This window comes from Pezoporus wallicus, unplaced genomic scaffold (genome assembly GCF_028554395.1).
Source record: "Pezoporus wallicus isolate ANWC-B61680 ecotype Strahan unplaced genomic scaffold, APGP_CSIRO_Pwel_v1 scaffold_11491, whole genome shotgun sequence".
NCBI lineage: Eukaryota > Metazoa > Chordata > Aves > Psittaciformes > Psittacidae > Pezoporus > Pezoporus wallicus.
In genome coordinates this window covers 4,429,272-4,445,243 of record NW_026642649.1, presented here as the reverse complement: position 1 = coordinate 4,445,243, position 15,972 = coordinate 4,429,272, and the positions used below count along the sequence as shown (strand labels likewise).

The following is a 15,972-nucleotide window of genomic DNA, read 5'->3' as shown; positions in this document are numbered from 1 at the left end:
TCATTCCGATTTAGTGTCTCCTAAGGTCTGCCAATGCACTTTCTCTTGTGTGCTCAGAAAGCAGGGCTAAAGTTTCCTGAGCCATTATCTCCACACACCATACCCCAAATACATCATCATCCTTTCCTCTTTGAATTTGTTCTGTGGCAGCAACTTGTCTTGGCACGAAGTCTTAGCCATATGGACACTAGAATATCTTCTTTGACCTTGACCTCAGAATAAGCGCTACCACAAATGTGCAGATATGGTTCTCCTTTTCACTTCCAAGAGTGATGCTCCATGAATACAGCACGGTCTGCTCTCCTGGTTGCATCTCAGTGCATGGAATATGGTCTTCCTTTAGATGAGGTGTTCCGCTAAGAGCATGTTGTCTGCAGCTGGCTGGGACCTGGGAAGCAGGATCACAGGCGATGGTTTATTTGGCCTAGATCTTTATTTCAGGAATAAATAAATCAAAAAGCTAATTTTAGCATCAGTAGCACACACATTAGTAACACACGCATTACAAGTACCTCACATTACAAGTACATTGCTTGTGATTGTCTTTCACTATGTTACCCAGTCAATGGTTTCATTTTCTGGATGCTGGGAATTCAACAGAAGGCTGGGGGGGTGGGGGGAGAGATAAGGTGAATTTTGTTGGTTGAAGAATTCTGTGCTGTTCTGGTTCAGAAATCAAAGCTAGTGATCGAAGTAGAGGATTTAGCTGGGTTGGAGGCGTAGGTACTGCTCCTTTGGTCAGCTTTGCTGCATGTGGATGGGTGTGAATGGTGCACAGGATTCAGAATAAACACATTTCATGGCATCTGCATCTGCCCAACGTGCAACACAGAGCCCTAGGGCCCACTGGACACCTCGTCAGAGATCTTTTATTGTCTCAAGCCCCTGCCTTCCTTTTCTGCTGGTGCCCGTAACAGGTATTCTTCCCAAGTAGGGTAGAACCAAATGGCCTAACAATGCTCATGGGGGAAGCTGGCATGCCTGGGAAGGGTGGAGAAAGGGGCAGGAAGGTTCTCCACAGTCTTGGCTGGAAGGTTTGGAGTCCTGCAGCTTTGATGAACTCGTGTCCCTGATTTATTAAGACTGTGGCAACATTTTTCACCCTGACACTGAAATCCACACTAGCGCAGTGCTGATGGTGCCATCTGACGATGCTCAGTGGACTGTGCAGAGTGGATTTATTCCGTGTGCTTCCTAGTGGGCAAAGTTCCACATTACACTCGACAGCTCCAACATATGGAAATGGTGACTTGTGATCGATGTGGTCACTGCATGTCACACTAACTCACAGTGTATTAGCCCTGCATCCCGGGGAGGCTTATGCTACTGCAGCTGCCCATGTCTGTTATCCGGACTAGGGATAAAAGGAAGAATTGATGTTCCTGGTGGGGTGAATCTGGTACTTCATGACATGTGTGCACTGCAGAGAGTGGCAGGAGACAAATTTCATGCAATCCAGTTCCACAGCACATGTGAGCACAGAACAGGGTACCACCATTTGCACATGGGTACAAAGGGCAGTCGTGTTAGATTTGAGTCAGTCCCTTCATAGTCGCCTGACTTTTAAAGATGGCTGTGATTTTCTTCTTGTTTCTTTATGTTTTCTTGTTCACTTTTAGCATTTGGAGGTTGTCCATGTCTCATACTCCAAAAGAAGTGACTAGATTGTCTGAAATTGCTCGGTAAAGGGCAGCATGTATATAACCCAGGAAGCCTTCTCATCAGACATCCCTTCTTGACCTAATTTTCAGCAAGGGCTAAGCAGCTGCTCTCTCAAACCCCAGATTGCTTAATGACATCCAAGACTGGAGGCAGCCCAATTTAGGGTTTTGCAGCCAAAGGAGTGACTAAGGCCCCCCATAGTGATGCAGACATTGAGCTGGAGGCCTCCTGGACAAAACAAAGATGAAAAGATCTTTTGTTTCTACCCCTAAATGCTTTGTCTATGCCTATGGCACTTTAAAGCACTGTCCTGAGTCCATACTCTCCCTCTTTTCCAGATTCCCTGCGACCTTCCCATTCCCACCTCACCTCTTCCACAGCCATGGGGCCACCATGGATTTTCCTTTCCCTTCCTACTTTCCCAGAGAAGCCAACAAAGTTGGATGCTAACTCTGAATATGGAAGGTATCCCTTCCTGCCAGACGCACAAGCCGTGCCGTTCCCTGCCCGCTGGTCCCTCCCTGGTCTCACCCTCTCTCTGTGCTTCTCCCTCTAGGTGTTCTACTGATCTTGGCACTGACAGAAGAGCTGGTGTTTTCTGTTCAGGTACTGTCTCCCACTGTCTCCTCCTCTCAGGGCTTCCCGATGAACACTACCACTGTCACAGCCATGGGAACAACGCCTCGCCACAAAGACCACCACGCAGCAGAGCCCCTTCCCACGTCTGCTCACACCATGCCCCATTCCATCAACGTGGTGGAGAAAGCCCCTTCCACCGGGCAGAAGCAAGCGAGCAGCCCTCGCCTCGGCGACAAGGGAATGTATCATTTACACAACCAGAGTGCTTTGTACTCGGGACAGACTCGCCCCAAGGGGAAAATATTCCAGGTTTTCAAAGGCAACTTCACAGAGTCCTCAGAGCCTTACCTAAAGACGACCCTGCACTCTCCCTTCCCTACCCTGAGGAGCCCCTTCACAGACCACCCCTTTCAGTCCCAGACCCCAGCATCCGGTGATCCGAATGGCGTGGGGCTGGCAAGAACTACACACTCAGACCCTTCACCCCACCGCAGCCCCTCGGGAAGCCTTAGGGAAGCAGAGCAAGGCGATGGGGCCGAGCTAGTGCTGCAGGAGGCAGATTTTGCCACCACAACTGCTGGACCATCAACCGATCCTGAAGCGGTGTCGGTGCCTTTTAAACCTACCCACTACAGCGTATGGGATATGCTGAGCAAAAACAACTCTTGGGTAACCTTGAACCTCAGTACCAATGTCCCTCTGTTTGCTGGCCCTGGATCTGCAACAGCAGCAGCGGGGCACTCGGTTCAGACCAGTTTTGATGTCAGTGTCTCCTCCGCGGCAGCGGGAGACCCCAAGGGACCCTCTCCAACGCAGCATGGGACGGTGAGCAACGTGACCTTGCTAAGCACTGCTCTGTCTGCAGCTCCTGCCACCAGGTTGTCCAGCTCCATTTCCACCGCTGGCTCCACTGCCACTGGGAACTTCCTAAACAGACTGGTTCCTGCCGGGACCTGGAAACCTGGAGTGCAAGGAAACATCTCCCATGTCACCGAGGGGGACAAGCCCCAGCACAGGGCAACCATCTGTCTCAGCAAGATGGATATTGCCTGGATCATTCTGGCTATCAGCGTACCTATATCCTCATGTTGTAAGTTAACAGCTGCTTTGTTCTGCTTTCTCTTTCCATAAAATTCAGATTTCAGCCCATGTTTCAAGGAGGAGGTGGTGAGCTAACAGAGGAGGGTGGCTTGAGATGGACGAGGAGCAATCGCTAGATACGAGATCGCATTCACTGACGAAAGTGCTTCAAAATGCAGAGCTGAAATGTTTACACTCAAAGCATACTTGCTTTGTTGCTATTAGAAATCAGTCATTTTGGGCCTTCGTTTGTGGGTATAACACGAGGCTGAACAACTCCAGAAGGTGAAGCAGCTTTACTTCAAAGCATATAAGCTGGTGACCAAAAGGTTGTACCAGTCTTTAATCTAGGAACTGCTATATACTGCCCTGGAATTGGATTTAAAAAGCCCAGTGCTAACGCAGAGGATTAGTGCCAGTTGCAATGACTGATCCCTGAGGAAACACCGGTTTTCCAGGGCAATATTTCATTGCAGGCAGTTCATGAACTATCAGGTTTTAAAGAATGGCACGCAAAGTGCTGGCTTCCTCCGTTTGAATTCCAGAGAGCAGGAAGAGTTTGAAATCCTGGTCTTTGGGCACCTGCGAGAGCAGGGCAGGTTGGGTTCCCAGAGCTGGCTTTAGGGTCTCAGCATTCGACACAGGTACAAAACCCACTGGAGACATGATGAGAAAGCTGGGTGCTGGGTGTCCCCGGCTTAGCTGGGGTATGTTGGCAAGCTGGCAGTGTATTCTCTGGGGTTTCACTGGTGCGGGGTGTGATTATGCTGATCTGTCTGGAGTGGAACAAGAGCCAACATTACCCAGCCTTTGCTGCCTGAGGGAACATAAAAGAGGAGCAGCCACCAATACTGAGTATTAATTCTGTTACGTATGGCTCCAGGCTGTACTGAGGACATCAGCAAGGGGAGCTGACTGAGCCAGTCCTGCACACACAGCTTACCCCTCCTGCTGTCTCCTGTCCTCCCTGAGGCACAGCCTCCTGATCCTGCCCCTCTCCTTCTGCCTGGGCCTGCCCTGGCACCTCCCTGAGACACTTTCAGATTGCTAAACCCTATTCATTTTGCTCTTTGGTACTTTCTGTCCACCCAGGGAGCTGAATCAGGCTCAGACCTAGAGCTATGAGGCTGCAGGAATACACACCTGGAGAGGGAGCTGCACTAATCCTTTCCAGTCTATTGGGTTGGCTCAGCACTATATGTTAGACTTGTGCCTCTGGAACCATCAGTTCTGCTATTCCAGTTGTGGTTAAACACATGAGTGAGAGCAAAGCTTTAATCTAAAAGATGGACAATCAAAGAGACACCAAAGCAGAACTGTGAAAGCACGCTTCTGCAGCAGATGGGGAGGAGAACCTGGGATATAGCAAGCACAGGGTGAGAAGCAGCACTGTTTGATTTGCTGAACAGTGCTTTGTCTATCAATGAGGAAATAGAGGATCAAATAAATTCTCCCAAGCATTATTGTTTGGGCCAATATTTAGAAAGCAAACTGATCTAGAGAGAAAGCATTCAAAGCACTGTGTGCAGTTCTGGTGTCCCCAACATAAGAAGGGCATGGAGCTGTTGGAGCAAGTCCAGAGGAGGCCATGAGGATGTGCAGGGACTGGAGCACCTCCTGTACAAAGACAGGCTGAGAACATTGGGGCTGTTCAGCCTGGAGAAGAGAAGCTGCGTGGAGACCTCAGAGCAGCTTCCAGTGTCTGAAGGGGGCTACAAGGATGCTGGAGAGGGACTCTTCATCAGGAACTGTAGCGATAGGACAAGGGGTGATGGGTTCAGACTGAAACAGGGGAAGTTCAGGTTAGATCTAAGGCAGAAGTTCTTCCCTGTGAGGGTGCTGAGGTGCTGGCACAGGGTGCCCAGAGGAGCTGTGGCTGCCCCATGCCTGTCAGTGTTCAAGGCCAGGTTGGACACAGGGGCTTGGAGCAGCCTGCTCTAGTGTGAGGTGTCCCTGCCCATAGCAGGGGCTTGGAACTGGATGATATTAAGGTCCTTTCTAACCCAAACCATTCTGTGATTCTATTATTAAATACAAAACACAATGTAATATGATAGAACACAAGCACAGGAAGCATAAGCAGTTTGTAAACTGATGTACATCTCTGCCTGAAGTGTGCCATATATGAGCTAATAACTAATGCTAGTAATTATTATTGCTGTTATTGTTAATAATAACAACAATATGAAGAGTCTGTTGGCAGGGCTTCTAAGCCACTTGTTAAATAGTGTTTAAACTCTTATGTGCTGTAACAGAATGTGCTTGTTCTTGTAGTTGTAAGCTGTGCTTTGTAAGCAGGGTGAAAGTTATTTGGAATATGATCTCTAGCAGCTCTAATACAACTGAGCATTTACATTATTCCTGTATTGAAGTCCTGGTCTCAGGACCCGATATCCGAGGATGCTCTTTAGCAAGACTCTCCTTTTACAGTCCTCAGCCGTATTTCAGAGTGGAAATGAATGGTAGGCAGGCATTTAAATGGGCATTTTTGGGATCTGCTTGAAATGCCTCATCCAAAAGTTGTGCTGTTTCACCTGTGCCGTGCTGAGTGCTGTTGTACAGTCCGTGGTTATTCCTAGAGAGAACAAAAGCAAGTTGTAATACCAGGACTGCTTTTACCCAGGGGCACACGTGTCGGTCACGGCTCCCCTCTGTGCTGTACACCTGAGGAGCACTTTATTTCCTGACCCTCAGGCATCTGTGTATCTTCAGGCATGGGTGTGCAGGGTACATTGTACGGTATGGGGTGTACATTGTACAGTATACAGTGTATGGTATTGGATGTATGTTGTACACTGTACGGTATGGAGTGTACAGGACAGTATGGGGTGTATGTTGTATATTGTACACTGCATGGGGTGTATGGTGTAGAGTGTGCAGTGTATGGTATTGGGTGTAGGTTGTGCAGGGTACACCATACGGCATGGGGTATACGCTGTACAATGCACACCATACAATAAGGCGTGTAGATTGTACAGTGTATGGTATGGGGTGTATGGTACAGTGTACAGCATTGGGTGTACGTTGTACAGCACCAGCTACTACGAAGGAGAAAAACGACTGCTACTGCTGAACCCAGGACAACCGTGTATGGTATGGGGTGTACACCGCACGGTGTCGGGTGTACCGTGTACACTGCGCGGTGTGGGGTGTGCGTTGTACCGTGTGTGGGTGCACGGTGCGGGACATCTGAAGGGGACTGTCGCCACCTCCCGGGCACAAGCGCCTGCAGCGGAGGACAGGCGGCCCCACGCTGGCACTGTCCCTTCTGGTGTAGAGGGGCTTGATGTCGAGAGATGGGTGAAGACCACAGAACACTGGGATCTCATTTCCTCTTCAAGGGGTGAAAACGTTTCCGGTGAGAGGCTCTCGCAGCCTGCGGGCTTGTGCTGAGAAAGCGCTGTCCTGCTCCAGGCTTGGGATGCTGGAATGTGCAGGAATCTCGGGTATCGAGCCTCGGCTCCATGCTCTTAAATATCTGAGCCTGGCTCCCCAGGCGGGGAGGTTGGCAGCACACCTTGGATAGAAGCGGAGGGAGGTGAGGAGATGCAACCAAAGCCTATGAAGAGATGCAGAGCTGCAGGAGCCTGATTAACTGGCTGTTGCCTGGCAGAGCTGCGCAGTGGCCAGAGTAGGGATGCCTTTCTCCACATCCCTGCCCTGCATGAGGGGTGGGGGGGAGGCTGGAGAAGCATTTCTTATCAGGGGGCTTGTGGGGACAGCTTGTGCTGCCCGAAATCCTTGGAAGGGAAGGCTCAGCATGGCGCTGCAGGGACGCGTCCGTCCTGCTCCGACACGTGGACCGCTTGCTGTGATACCTTCTATTGACAAGCACTTGCTAAGTGAAAACCTGTGGCCATTTTAGCTTCCATAGCAGGGGAAGTGACCTGCTAGAGCGTGGCCACAGGAGCTCTCTGGAAGAAGTGCCTGGGATGCTGTGCTTCTCCTCATGTGCTTTTTCCATCTTTCCTGGCAGGAAGGACCCTGCGAGGGCTCCTCGTTGTGCACCTAAGAGCAGGCAGCAGCAGAGGGTTTGCACAGCATTGCTGTGCCCCGGCATCTGAGCCCCACTGAGGACTGGCAGCTCCCTCCCACCATGCTGGTGGCACAGCTCAGTGGTTATAAGCACTAGCCTGAAGACGTGGGCCTCAAATAAGAGATGGGATTTAGCCTCCCTGTCCTTATGGTACATGTTTCTTTAAGGACACATAGGGTTCTGAGTCCCACTGAAATCCCTTAAAATGCTAGCCAGAAAAGTAATTCTTCCAATAGGAATGTGTGGGCCATGTCTGCTACGTGAACCTGGGGAAATCGTTTCACCTTTTGGTACCTCACTCTCCTGGTATAAATAGCAGGGGTAATGTTACCTGTGCCATTTGAGGGTTGCAAAAAATGAAGGGTTCTGTATCACTGCATTCCTGGAAAAGCAAAGTCCTATATAGCACTGATAGCAGCATTTGTGGCGTGTCACAGTTGGGGTTGGGTTTGCGATGTCCTTCAGGCAGCCTTGACCATGTTTGTGCCCATGCATTCGTACATGTGGAGGTGCTGCAGTGAAGAGCAAGACGCAGTATGCATTCATTTAAAACCCCACCGTCCTGGTCCTTGGGCTCCCCGTGCTTGTGTCTCTGTAATTACAGAATGACAGGATAGAACGTGGGAGAACAGAGACTTGCAAATCAGATGCGCAGAAGTGAATCCATTCAGGCAGTTCTGCTGACACGGGAGAACACGAGAGGAAGGCTGAGCCCCCGAACGCCGGCGTCAGCAGAACTCAAAGAGTATGTGAAGAATTGCCTTGGACCTAACCCCACTTAGCTCACATTGCATGCACTGGGATGCTTTCCAGTATCAGCTCCAGCACTTGCTTCCTGGTCTGAAGCAAGAGGGATCCCAAGGCCTGAGTGTAATCCTCAGGTGTGAGCTCAGGCTGAGCTGGAGAAGAGCCTCCTGCCTCCACAGGGAAGCAGCTGTGATCAATAACCCACCCCCCTAACATCTGTATCATAGTTAAGCTATATATATATATACACACATACTATATAGCATATACTACATACTATATATATGCACATATACTCTCTATGTAGTATACTATATATACAACTATAGATGGCCACAGTGAGTTAAGGAAATTGAAAGGGACTTGAATCCTCAATATTGTAGTCATTGAGGCAAGGGTGCCGTAGCAACACAGTTAATGTTACGATCTGCAGGCATAAGGAGAAGGAAATTGCCAACCTCTGGTCTGAGTATTTCCTTCAGGTCTGTTAACGTCGTGTTCTGTGTGGGAAAGGGGTATGCTGCTATGCAAGATTGGTAAACTATTGAAGTGAGTTGAAAGGAAAGGGGAGACTATCAGGAAGTGGTAGGGAGTTGGTATGATCTGATTACACTGTGTTTATGAAGCCAGTATGAAACATGGGTATAATCCTGGTGGATTCTGGTTTTTAAAACATTGGAAGATTAGGAAAGGGCCTTGTGAATGGTTTAAGAGCTGGGAAATGCAACATAACCACAATTGTGTCACACTGTAGTCCAAGAAGAGGCTAAAGCCCACATGTAAGGGGTATTTCTGATACACAGGGAAAGCTTTTAATACAACAGGCAAAAGGAGATTGAGGAAGTGGTGGTTGAAGCTGTATTTAGACAACAAGGGGAGTGTGAACATGCCCCACAATGGAAAATGAGCATTCAAACAAACACTGTGGGAATGGGATGGATATCTGGAAACTCCATGTCCTTCAATGATGCTGGGTCTGAGATGTGCTGTACCTTAAATGCAGCTTGTGGTTAACAGGGCAGTGTCTCCTGGTGTGCAGGTGTTGTGCAGGAGATGTGGGTCATGAACATGTTCCCAGCAGCCTCAAAACCTGTAAAGCTGTGAGAACCTCATGTCTCCTGCTTGTGGGATGTGTTATGTCCTGTTCCAGTGCAGGGGGTAGGGGATGAACAACAGATAATGCACTTGTAGGGCCAGAAAGAAGCAAGTTGTCAGCTGCTCAGCCGCTGAATGCATGGATTGAAAGTCAGAGAACAGCTAGTCCTTTTCCTGGCCAGAGGGCTGGCCATCTCTGAAGCAGAGGTGATACATGGCAGCACTGAGCAGCAGCACTTTCTCCTCCATTTGAGGCCATCACATAATGCAGCAGGAAAGATAAGCAGGGTATTGCAGCTACTCTTTCTCCCCTCAGCTCTGTTGTTGGTGCTGTTGCCATCTCTCCCTCCCAGGCCATCTCTGCCCTCTGTGTATCTTCATCCATTTAATATAGCCTAGCTGCCCATTGCAGCTGCCTCTCTGGGAAGAGGTTTTTTGCTGTAATACACATAATTCTAATTGTGGGAGCACATAGGTCTCTGAGAATATTGGTAAAGCTGTACCCTGCTCCTAGGAATGTTCTGGAAAAGATCAGTCCTGTGCTAGTTACATTAATTTCACTAAATTATACCCCAAAAGGGTAGTCCACATAAGATGGAAATAGCCCTATTCCAGCCCTGCTGTCCTCTCTCTCCCTCTTAAATCTGTGCTTTGCTTTGGTAGACAGCCTTCTGCTAAAACATGTTTTATTCAGGGAATCTCAGGAGCCCATTTGCTGTGGGTTTCCATCCATTTGCTTGTGTGTGCTCTAAGGTTGGAGGCCAAGGGTGTAATTAAGGGAGAGAGCATTACTGCTGTAGGGCAGCCATATCTGCGCATGGCAAGGCCATTTCCTGCTGGAAGAAGAAGGGTATCTCTTGACTGTCACCAGCTTTCCAGCCCCTAAAACCCAAATGCAATGCTTCTCTGTCAGCAGCCACACCATTTTATAGCTGGAAAACCTCAGCACAGCAATCGAGTTGGCTTTACTGGGGTTCTCATATCCTCAGGCACATTCACAAATGCTCTGTGCCTTAAGGAGCACTTGTTGATGCTATACTTGGAAAGCTCCAAGGTCTGTTGGCTCTCGCCAGCAGTGGGGAGGACTAAAGGTAGGGCTTGCTTCACTTTCTAATCTTAAGGAAGGGTGGGACACGGAGAGGGCAGAGGCAAAGTAGGGATGCAGCCCTTGAGGAGGATGGGCAGTTCTGGTGGCCCCCATGGGGTGCCTGCTAACAGGCACAGCAGCAGGAGTCATGCTGTCAGCAAATGAAGTTACTGGTGACAGAAAGACTGAAGCAATATGAGTCAAAGCTAACAGTCAGTGTGATGATGACCTGCTTTTGTGAGACCTGCAGGAGCTAGTGCGGGGGATTTTTCCATTAGTTTCGGGAGAAGATTTATGGCCTCAGCTCACCTTGCCCTTTGAATGAGACATAAATTGCCTGAACTCAAACCCATCAGGGTTTTTTTTCTTAGTAGCTCATTATTTGGTTTGAAACAGGGCTCTAGCCTTGCACTGCTGTATTGCCACTTTACCCACAGCTTATGGGGAGCTGCAGTGTTTGTCAAAACACGCAGAGCAGCTCTGACCTCTCTGCAGTCTGGTCTCGCCTCTGGGCTATCATTCTAATCAATGATTTTGGCTGTAGCAGAGAAAATCACATCTTTTTCTGCTTCATGAATATTTTATCTCTTCTTTTCTACACCGGGGGCTTAGAAAGAAAGGGGTGAATTTACAGCAGGGCATTCCCTGGGTAAATCAGGTGGATCGCAAGCACAACTGGTCGGTTCATTCCACAGGTGTAAGGTAAGCACGCGGCTGATGCATTAACCCTCTGAGCAGAGCGGGGTACGTGCCTGGGCTTCTGCCTGAGCAAGGACCGGTGGGAGCAGCGAGTTTGGTACAGTGGGCTTGTGACAGTGCCAGGATCACCCGTCTGAACGGCAGCAGGGATGACTGAACAGAAAGCAGTTCCAGAAAACAGCACTGCGCTTTGTGTTCGGACCGCGCGCTGCGGGAGCGTTATCCCGTTATCACAGGAGATACCAGGGGAGAGCAGGCAGGTTCCACTTCGCCTTCCCTCACTGCTCTGCTTTAAGCTCAAATATGTCAGACTGCCAGAGCTTCGGTGTGCTCTACAGATAAGAGAAAAAGGCAGGCTCAGAAACTGCTGCTGCCCAGGGAAGTGTGGGGAATGGATTACACTTATCAGTAGATCCCACATCCCGATAGAGCTGATGGAGGCAGGCAGGAAAACCCCAACTCTGGGGTAAATGCTGCACTGGAAGCATAAGCTTCACATGTGTGACAGGTACCAGAGGGTGTCTCCATGCCACCTCATCCCGCTCAGAAGCCCATCTGGTCACTGATGTTCTGGAGCATGGTCACAAAGTACCCAAAATCCAGGTTACAAATGGAAGGTGCCAGAGGCAGGGATCGGTGTCACTTTAGCGCAGAGGCTTTTGGTGTTGAAGACGTGCAACTACCTGCATGTATTAATTTGGTGTCTGAGCCTAGGACACATCTCTCACTGCCCATTTGCTAATGTGCTCGTCACTGAAGTGTCTGAACACACTAGAAGCAGAAGAGATGTGCACAGCAGCATCCTTCACGTTCCCTGGGGAGAGTCCTCTGTCCTACAGGGTCTATAAATCCCCGCTTAGGTATTAAAATGCCATCAGCTACACCACCCTTAGCCAGGCAGCCACATCTTGGAGATTATAAACTCACATCAAAAGGGAAGCAAAACCTGATCTTTCTGCCAAGCCCAAAGTCTCATCCGCTTGGCCCAGATTCTCACGTAATTGTGTGGGGTTTGGTAGGAGAGAGCTAGATCTGACCAAGAGTGAATGGTATGAACAAAGGTCACCAGCCTTCCCCTTAAGTAACGTAAAACCCAAATCCATGGTACTGAGGAGTCCTTCTTGAAAGGAAATAACCACATTTTTGACATGTTTCCATTGACAGCAGTTCTGCTGACAGTCTGCTGCATGAGGAGGAAGAAAAAGACATCCAACCCAGAAAACAACCTGAGCTATTGGAACAATGCTATTACCATGGACTACTTCAACAGGCACGCTGTGGAGTTACCGAGAGAGATCCAGTCACTGGAGACTTCAGAGGTATGTGCACCTTCAGGGAAACAGCTTTTTGGGAAGGACTCACCCCTACACACGTATGTCACCAAAAGCGGATTGCCATCCTATTCCCAGCTGTTGCACGTGTATTCCATAATGCTGTGTGGTCATGGGAGTTCATCACCTCTAGGTGACTTTGTTCCTGAGTTTCTCTTCCTTTTGAGCCTATGGCCAATGTCTGCCCCGTACCACAACTGCTTAGGAGAGTTCTTTGGGCTGGCTTGTTCCTGACAGTCAGTCCTTCTGCTCTGTGTGCTGTGCATGTCCCACACAGCATCAGGTAAGGGGAGTAGTGGGACTTTATAATGCAAAGAAACTTTATGCTTTTATGTCTCAGGAGCTTCTTCAGTACCAGTTCTGGTGAGTGCTGCCAGGATGTAAGCAAGTGAAACATCAATGGGAGTGTGTAATAGGGGTGTGTACTCATCAGCCTTGACTTGAGGGATCTGACTGGTTCACTGGGATTATTCATACATGTGCAGGTGATCCTATGGGTAGAAATGCATCCCTGGCCTCTGAGACAGAGAAGATTTAGCTTAGTTCAGAGGTATTTAAAACTTAGAAACAGCGGAGAGTTTGGGTTTATGCTAAAGAGCTTTTCAGATCAGTTAGCTACCAACTCATCTCATTAGAGACAAACAAAAGCGTTTAGAAAGCAACCTCTGAGATGTGATTAAACAAGCACTCACAGCCGCTTCATTAACCCCAATCATGTTGCTCAAGCTACGGCAGGAGTTGGTCTAGACTAACCAAGAATCAAATGATATATTTACATATGTATATGATGTATATTCACGTATTCAAAAGCTGTCATCTGGGTCACGTCATCTGTCTGAGGAGGGCCACGAGGATGCTCAGGGGCTGGAGCACCTCCTGTACAAAGACAGGCTGAGAACATTGGGGCTGTTCAGCCTGGAGAAGAGAAGCTGCGTGGAGACCTCAGAGCAGCTTCCGGTGTCTGAAGGGGGCTACAAGGATGCTGGAGAGGGACTCTTCATCAGGGACTGTAGTGATAGGACAAGGGGTGATGGGTTCAAAGTGAAACAGGGGAAGTTCAGGTTAGATCTAAGGCAGAAGTTCTTCCCTGTGAGGGTGCTGAGGTGCTGGCACAGGGTGCCCAGAGAAGCTGTGGCTGCCCCATCCCTGGCAATGTTGAAGGCCAGGTTGGACACAGAGCCTTGGGTGACATGGTCTAGTGTGAGCTGTCCCTGCCCATGGCAGGGAGTTGGAGCCGGATGATCTTAAGGTCCTTTCCAACCATAACTATTCTATGGTTCTATGATAAAACATCAGCCCATTCCCCACACGTGCTGTACAGGGCAGCAGAGCGCCCCGTGTGCTCACAGCGGAGGTGCGAGGTGCTCAACCGGCTTCTCTGTCTTTGTCCTAGGACCACCTCTCCGAGCCGCGCTCCCCCGCCAACGGCGACTACCGTGACAGCGGGATGGTCCTTGTGAACCCCTTCTGCCAAGAGACACTGTTTGTAGGACACGAGCAAGTCTCTGAAATATGAGCCCCCAGCTCCCCCGTACTGCAGTTCCATCTCGACTGTCCCCAGATTATAAATAAATATATATATTATAAATATAGCCTTTGTGTAACCCTGAATTACAAGAAACGTTTTCAGCTTTTCTTTTCTCCCTCAGAATTGTCAGCCCCTTTTTTATAAGTGTGGTAAAACTTTACAGAACTGTGGCTTTATAAAATAAAGGTATTTCTAAGCAAAACACCTCTCGGGTGGACTGGTTTCTTCACTGTCATTTACAGCCTGCTGCTCAATATGCTTGGTGTGGAAGAGGATTGGGTAAGGCTGGTTTTGGGGCAGGCAGCATGTGCTGGGCACAGCATCCTGCATCCTACGTGACATCCCTCAGCCTGGCTATGAGCATTCCTGCTCAGCAGCCGTCCCTTCTCCTGCTGTAAAATGACTTTGGTCACTCCTTTCCTTTAGGAACACAAGCAGACAGGACCAGCTCCATTGCCAGAAGAAGTCCTTACAGCTTGAGTGCCAGTCTTCTGTCCTTTGTGTGACTCCAGTACTGCCTGAGCACTGACTGGGATAAACCCTTCAGAATCCTCTTTCCAGTAGGAACCAGCCAGGGTCAGCAGACGGGGAGCAGGAGAGCTGGGCTGAAGTGGGATGACAAGCAAACCTACTGCACCCATAGGATCCAGAGCCAGGCAAGACACGGGCAAACCTGTTGGGGTTGTCATGTTGCCTCACAAGTTTTTTTATGTTGCCATCTTCAGACTTAATCAGGGGAGCCAAGGTCCAGATTGAGCTCCAGAACAATGAGCATGGACAAGAATTACCTTTTCTCCTGCACAGATGCCCTAACCATACTACATGTTGGACTCAGCTGCTCCACTTGGCCTGGTGTGTGCAGTTCTGGTGTCTGCAGCATAAGAAGGACATGGAGCTGCTGGAGCAAGTCCAGAGGAGGCCACAAGGATGCTCAGGGGCTGGAGCACCTCCTGTATGGAGACAGGCTGAGAACATTGGCTGAGAAAACTGAAACAGGGGAAGTTCAGGTTAGATCTAAGGCAGAAGTTCTTCCCTATGAGGGTGCTGAGGCGCTGGCACAGGGTGCCCAGAGAAGCTGTGGCTGCCCCATCCCTGGCAGTGTTCAAGACCAGCCTGGACAGAGCCTTGGGTGACAGGGTCTAGTGTGAGGTGTTGTCGTGGTTTAAGCCCAGCCGGCAACCCAGAACCACGCAGCCGCTCACTCACTCCCCCCCTTCCTCCCCCTGCTCCCAGAGGGATGGGGAGGAGAATGGAAAGAATGTAACTCCCATGGGTTGAGATAAGAGCAGTCCAGTAACTAAGGTATAACACAAACCACTGCTGCTACCACCAGTAATAATAATGATAAGGGGAATAACAAGGGAAGAGAATACAACCACTCACCACCCGCCGACTGATAACTGCTCTGGTGTGAGGTATCCCTGCCCATGTCAGGGGTTGGAACTGGATGATCTTAAGGTCCTTTACAACCCAAACCAGTCTGGGATTCTATGAAGGGAAGTTTTGAGGTCAGGGTCAGTGTAGCATCGTTAACCAAGCACCTTGTCCAAGGGGAGTCACAGCTGGTACCAGATAGGGGAACTACAGCACATCTGGTCCAGATGTTCCCACCTGCCAGCAGTGTCCTGGTGGCTGCAGTTACTCAGAGCAACCTGGCAACTTCACTGCATGATGGCTGTAATGACACCAAGACGTGGCTCCCCCCGGGACCAAGGGGGCCACAGAGCCTTTGTCACCCTCCTTGCTCCCTGTCCCACATGTGCGCTTTACTGTGCCAGGGCAGACATCTGAATGGGGGGCACAGGGTGTCTAAAATGAGAACACTGTAATGCTATAGGAGCCCTCCTAGATATGTGGTTTTCTGCTCACATCAGGGTAATCCACTGCTTCCTTGCGAGGTGACCAGGGCAGGCAGGAAGACGTGGCTGTGTATGGACATGGATGGGAACTTTGGGAATGTATCTTTTCACAGTGAAGTAAACGCAGTGTGGTATCTGTGAGCCTCAGGATCAAATACCAAATGGCCTGGTGGAAATCATAGGTGGATTAAGAGAGTAAAAACTTCCCCAGAGTCTTGCCGAGAGCAAAAGCAGCCCCCTGAGGACCATCATGTCTGTTTCAGCAAGGA

General features: G+C 49.5%; 1 protein-coding gene across 3 annotated transcripts in view; it reads left to right on the top strand.

Moving 5' to 3' along the window:
* Nucleotides 1-14,048, top strand: part of TMEM108 (transmembrane protein 108) — a 150,883-nt gene extending 136,835 nt beyond the window's left edge. For 2 of the 3 annotated variants that reach the window (XM_057431573.1, XM_057431576.1), the window contains 3 exons: nt 2,219-3,331; nt 12,150-12,304; nt 13,710-14,048. In XM_057431573.1, coding sequence (XP_057287556.1) covers nt 2,219-3,331; nt 12,150-12,304; nt 13,710-13,832 — 1,391 coding nt within the window. In that variant the 3' untranslated portion in view covers nt 13,833-14,048. The remainder of the gene's footprint in view (nt 1-2,218; nt 3,332-12,149; nt 12,305-13,709) is intronic. The other variant, XM_057431575.1, reaches the window with a different exon arrangement.
* The last annotated feature ends 1,924 nt before the right edge of the window (nt 14,049-15,972 follow it).